Source organism: Nerophis ophidion, linkage group LG09 (assembly GCF_033978795.1).
Source record: "Nerophis ophidion isolate RoL-2023_Sa linkage group LG09, RoL_Noph_v1.0, whole genome shotgun sequence".
Taxonomy (NCBI): domain Eukaryota; kingdom Metazoa; phylum Chordata; class Actinopteri; order Syngnathiformes; family Syngnathidae; genus Nerophis; species Nerophis ophidion.
The window spans coordinates 31,119,083-31,125,082 of NC_084619.1; the positions used below are offsets into that span (position 1 = coordinate 31,119,083).

General features: G+C 38.6%; 1 protein-coding gene across 4 annotated transcripts in view; it reads right to left on the bottom strand.

The window, feature by feature from the left end:
* The window catches only part of inpp5f (inositol polyphosphate-5-phosphatase F), a 29,166-nt gene extending 23,166 nt beyond the window's left edge, over window positions 1–6,000 (bottom strand). For 2 of the 4 annotated variants that reach the window (XM_061910820.1, XM_061910818.1), the window contains exon 1: window positions 5,534–6,000. In XM_061910820.1, the coding sequence (XP_061766804.1) occupies window positions 5,534–5,630 (97 nt within the window). In that variant the 5' untranslated portion in view covers window positions 5,631–6,000. The remainder of the gene's footprint in view (window positions 1–5,533) is intronic. The other 2 variants (XM_061910819.1, XM_061910817.1) reach the window with 1 other exon arrangement.

Consider the following 6,000-nt stretch of genomic DNA (forward strand, 5'->3'; position numbering starts at 1 on the left):
CATGCAACTTGTAAACGACAAAGCAACAAATACGGTTAGATGTGAAGTTAAATCATAAAATGCAATCTTACCCGAGCAAAAACGATGCATACATATTTATTTGTGAAAGTCTTGATACCAATTCCCCTGACCCAGCCACACACAAAGAAGTTGTAGACGTCCGTGCTTTTCCAAGTTTTCATCAGTTTTGTTGTGTAACAATACATCTGGAGCACACATTGTTATACATATCTGGGAACGCGACTGACAGTAATCCTTGGTATCACTCGATAATTTAGGGGGGGGGATAAAGTATAGGGATCTATTCCATTGCATAGTTAAATTTGTTGCTCATATTTGCTTTTTGCAGGAAGATCTAGGCTCTTTGCGTACCCGATTGTTTGCGCGCGGTTTTCTGCACAACAGCCATCTTGGTTTGGTTGACCACCACTGGTTTTCATGTGATGAAATACAAGCAAATTTAGCAAGTATTCAGACCTATCCTGATACTCCTGATAAAAGTAGCGACTAATGACAAATGTAGTGATTTTTTTGTGGCGTTAACACAGAAATTAGTTAGAAATTGGCATCAAAGCATGTATCGCTCTTCTCAACAAGCAAAGGGTAGTGCTGCCCCAACATGATTTAACAGGCACTCTACAAGTGGTTCCACTCAAAGAAGCGACAGAAGAAAGAACATTTCCATTTACAAACATATTTGTTTGGCTTTTCTTGAGCCTGTAGGGATGGGCGATATGGTCGAAAATCTGTATGTATTATATATTCCAGCTTCATGTGATAATGATACATATCACCAGAGGTGGGTAGAGTAGCCAGAAATTGTACTCAAGTAAGAGTACTGTTACTTTAGAGATTTATTACTCAAGTAAAAGTAAGGAGTAGTCATCCAAATATTTACTTGAGTAAAAGTAAAAAGTATGTTGTGAAAAAACTACTCAAGTACTGAGTATCTGATGAGTAACCTGTTTGTTTAATGATTACGGAAACAAATAATGCACAAAAACATAAAAATAGCAATGAGCAAATTCATAGCCAGGAATATCTCTTAAGCAACTAAAACAATAATATATATTAAATAATAATACATTCACATAAAAAAAATTAAGGCACATTGAGCCACAATAACTTAACAGCACCATAGGCTCAGTAGGCATTCATCGATTGATTGTTTGATTGATTGATTGATTGATTGATTGATTGATTGATTGATTGAAACTTGTATTAGTAGATTGCACAGTACAGTACATATTCTGTACGATTGATCACTAAATGGTAACACCCCAATAAGTTTTTCGACGTTAATCAATTACTTAATAAATGACCAAGTCGAGGTGATCTACCTCATATATACATACACACACATATCATATATATATATATATATATATATATATATATATGTATAGTATATAATTTAGTTATTTATTTTGCCGTTTTTGTTGACATGTTAAAGGTGTTTTAATGAATATACATGCATGTTTAACATATAGATTCCTATCTTTCATGAAGACAAGAATATAAGTTGGTGTATTACCTGATTCTGATGACTTGTATTGATGTCCACATTTTCAAATGGAGGAGAAAAAAAGTTCCTCTTTTCTGTCTAATACCACATGAAAGTCGTTGGTTATTGGCATCTTATTTGTCCAGCTTCCATGTTCGTTTTTATACACTTTACAAGAAATACATTGGCGGCAAACTCCGTAGCCTGCTCGCTTGTTTGCGCTGGCTTTCGGAGACTCTTATTTTGTTAGCACAGGCGCGATGGAGCGGCACTTTTATTGTGAAGACAGGAACTGTGCGATCAGTCTTTAGGCTTTTGACGGGAAGTATGGTTGAAATAAAAAGTGTATTTTTTCCTTTACACTTTTGATTGATTGATTGAAACTTTTATTAGTAGATTGCACAGTACAGTACATATTCCGTACAATCGACCACTAAATGGTAACACCCCAATAAGTTTTTCAACTTTTTTAGGTCGGATTCGACGTGCGACGGTCACGTGACCGCCTGGTTTTGTTTGATTGGTCCAACGTCACCAGTGACTGCATGTGATTGGTGAAACGCAGGCCTGCGTAATCCTACTTTGAATGCGTGTCTGACGAAATCAAAACAAACAAAGCGTGCATTAACAGATCGATAAAAAAAAGTAGCGAGTAACAAGCTGATTGTAGATAAATGGAGCGGAGTAAAAGTAGCGTTTCTTCTCTATAAATATACTCAAGTAAAAGTAAAAGTATGTTGCATAAAAACTACTCTTAGAAGTACAATTTATCCCAAAAGTTACTCAAGTAGATGTAACGGAGTAAATGTAGCGCGTTACTACCCACCTCTGCATATCACAATATATTATTCGGCATATGATGTTAGAAACATTTCAAAATGTTGCCTAATTTGGCTGCTGATATATGCTGTAATACAGCGTAATTTCCAATTGCATTATTTTCTCAAAACTATTATTAACTAACTTGCTAATTCACTGTTAATAGCAGTTTTATTTCTGCCGTTACATGGTTCTATCTACACTTCTGTTAAAATGTAATTAACACCTATGTTTGAATACTTTACATTAGTTTTGTCCGATACTACAAATTTAGGTATTGATCCAATACCAAGTTGTTACAGCAGGGGCAATATTGATCATACCAATGTCCATACAGTACTTAAGATTTTTAAGATCATTGAATGATTACATTTATGACCACAATTACAATCAGGCCAAAACACAGAATAGTGCTGTAATAATATGAATTAAATATTCAAATTATTTCCCTGTGTTGTTTTATTACTTTCAATTATTAAAGCTAAATAAAGTAATTAGTGCAAAAATAAGTAAATATAAGCAAAAACTACTATTAGCGCTGATTTAAACCCTTTGGTTTTTGCACCGAAAGTCCTAATGTGTCTACGGACTTATTTCCTGAGTTTGTAAATAAAAAGAAAACTTATCAAAAATAGATTATGTGACAATAAAAAAATATATATCATACTAACAACCATTTACTGATACTTTAACTGGTATTTAGTGTTTGTATTGATCTGCCCATCCTTGTTTACATTCAACAGCTCTAGCTTAGCGGTTTACTATGCTTTTTTGTATATTTCTACAGTGTGTAGTTTAGCATGTTTAGCTTTTCCGTGCCCTCATAGCTGCACTATGGAGGACATTAACCGCTAGTGAGGACACAATAGTTTGTTGAGCACACCTTTGTTTGCTTGTTGCTGTCAAATGTGCGGGACACAGCTGGATCATGTCCTCATCATGCATTGTCACGATACAGCAATAGTAAAAGCCCTATCATTTGGCAAAATGTATCTCATGTATAGCTTATATCACTTATATTGCGCAACTTTAATTGACAATTATGCAAATTAGATTGTCATGCAACATCCAACCCACTACAGTCCTTTGAGAAAAACTGACACTGCACCATTATTGTAAAGAAGTAAAGTATTGTAACTGTACCACTAGCAATCACATTTTAACTAGTTTCTATCTAAACTTGAGTACTGAGTAATGCTTACTTAAAATATGTAATGTCGCAGATGGGGGGAATGGATCTAACGTGTGCTCTTCATGCACATTACATTCAAACCAAAAGAACAAATATGATTCTGCAAAAACACAGCTTTTCTGTTTGCTAACTTTTTGAACCCCAGGGCAAGCATGACATCAGTTTAGGGCATGCATGGTAAGTGTGACTCAAAGCAAAAGTGGATTGCGGCCAATATATTTTTTCTGTTGTTTAAACAAGAGTGAATTTGAGGAAAAATATGAAGGGTGTGGTTAAGGGTGGACAATATTGGCTCTGAGACCTCATAACATGACTCATACATTTTAACTGGAAAACCCAAGCAAATACAAGGAATATATAGAAAGGCATGCTGTGTATTATATTTAATACAACAGTACAACTATACTGGTCTTCAGGAAATACTCTCTTGTGTATTCAAGAGTAGAAGGAGTGGAAGTTGAGGGAGGAGCGGAAACCTCTGTTCCCAATGAAATATGAAACAGTGGTGCAACTGTAAACCTGGCTCCACGCTTGTACGATTTCAGGTATCAACAGCCTCACCGGTCTATATAGTCTCAATACATTTAGTAGCTATGTCATCTTCACTTACAAAGTGTGATCCCATTTAAAACGGTACTCCTGCAACAGATTATTTGTCAAAGCTCATGTACTTAACTACTATAGCCGGGATCATTTTATCCTCCCCAATCAAAACATATTGCAATGTGTTTTGTATTTTTAATGCGGTGTTCCCTGTAATCATCTTTACTTAGTCTGGTTTGTCGTCATGGATTCAACGCATGATATAAAACAAAACATGTTACCGCCACTTAATTATAGTCCAATAATAGATTGCTCATGTTAAAAACAGGAATGTCTGGTCTGATCTCTAAGTAACTATAATAGGCCAATTAAAACGTTGAAGGCTGTTTGTTGTGTAAAAACTACTCGGTTCATTCCCAGGTATAACTAAACATATTTATTATACCAGTAGAAACATTTAAGTCCCATCTTAAAACTCATTTGTATACTCTAGCTTTTAAATAAACCCCGCCTTTTAGACTAGTTGATCTGCCGTCTCTTTTCTACTCTTCCCCCCCTTTCCTTCATGCGAGCTGTTCAAAATCGGGACCCGGGGTGGACCACTCATCTGTGCATCAGTTGGGGAGGTCTCTGCGTTGCTGAAACGGTCTCCACTAAAGATGATCTCCTGCTGGCCCCACTATGGACTGGACTCTCACATTATAAACTAGATCCACTCGACGTCCACTGCACCGGTTGCCCAGCAGAAGGGGGCGGGGGGGGGGGGGGGGGGGCACACGGCGTGGCAAAGTTGGTAGAGGGGCTGTACCAGCAATCTGAGGGTTACTGGTTCAATCCCCACCTTCTACCATCCTAATCACGTCCGTTGTGTCCTTGGGCAAGACACTTCACCCTTGCTCCTGACGGGCCCTGGTGAGCGCCTTGCATGGCAGCTCCCGCCGTCAGTGTGTGAATGTGTGTGTGAATGGGCGAATGTGAAACTACTGTCAAAGCGTTTTGGGCTCCTTGAAAAGGGGTAGAAAAGCGCTATACAAGTACAACCCATTTACCATTTACCATTTACACATCTGCAGTCCCCTCCAAGGCTTCTCATTGTAGCTCATTGGGTTGAGTTTTTCCTTGCCCTGATATTGTTGTGGCTTGGCCCTTGAGACACTCACTTAGGGATATATAAATAAACTTTGATTGATTGATTGATTGATTGATTGATTGATTGATTGATTGATTGATACCAAGCAACTCATTAGTAAAGTTGGACTGGTCAAGAGTTGAAGGGAAGAACAGTAACCTTTAAAAGGGTGAATAATAACTTTAAAGGTGAGGTCATTTGTGCTCCATCCCAGAGCATGTTACACGTACAGTATAGTGTCTTGCGATATAATTAAGATGGTGTGGGCGAGTTCCTTTAAAACTAGGAAACACAACAATTAACGAGTATTATGAGTGAAAAGAGCGACTGCAGGAATGTTACGTACCAGGTCTGATTGACATGGTGCCGTCTTTTCGGCTACACCAAAGAGCAGAGTCCCCGTTCTGAAGAATATAATCGTCTTTGGCTTGGAACAGCTCCATTTGTGCCCCTCGCCCTTCCACGAAATAAGCCACGAACAAGAGGAACAACCGTGAGAACTGTCAACGTGGGGTGGACAGTAGTGAGCCGGGCAGCGTCAGGCTAACTACTGCTAGCTCGCTCCGGCTGCTCAGCTACTGTGCCGCTACTAGCTACTTAGCCAGCTAGCAGCAGCTGGATCCGCCTCGGCTGTGTTTGCTCCACTTGCACGCATATTGTCGGTTCATTTCCTCCACCACTGGACACACATTCCTCCCCACAGTCGGGTTGGACGGAAATAAGGCGTAAACAAACAAGGACGTGTGTCGGTAAACTGCTGCCGAAGCCATCAAGGAGGCACCAGTTTCCTGCTCCAAACAATAACACGTGACC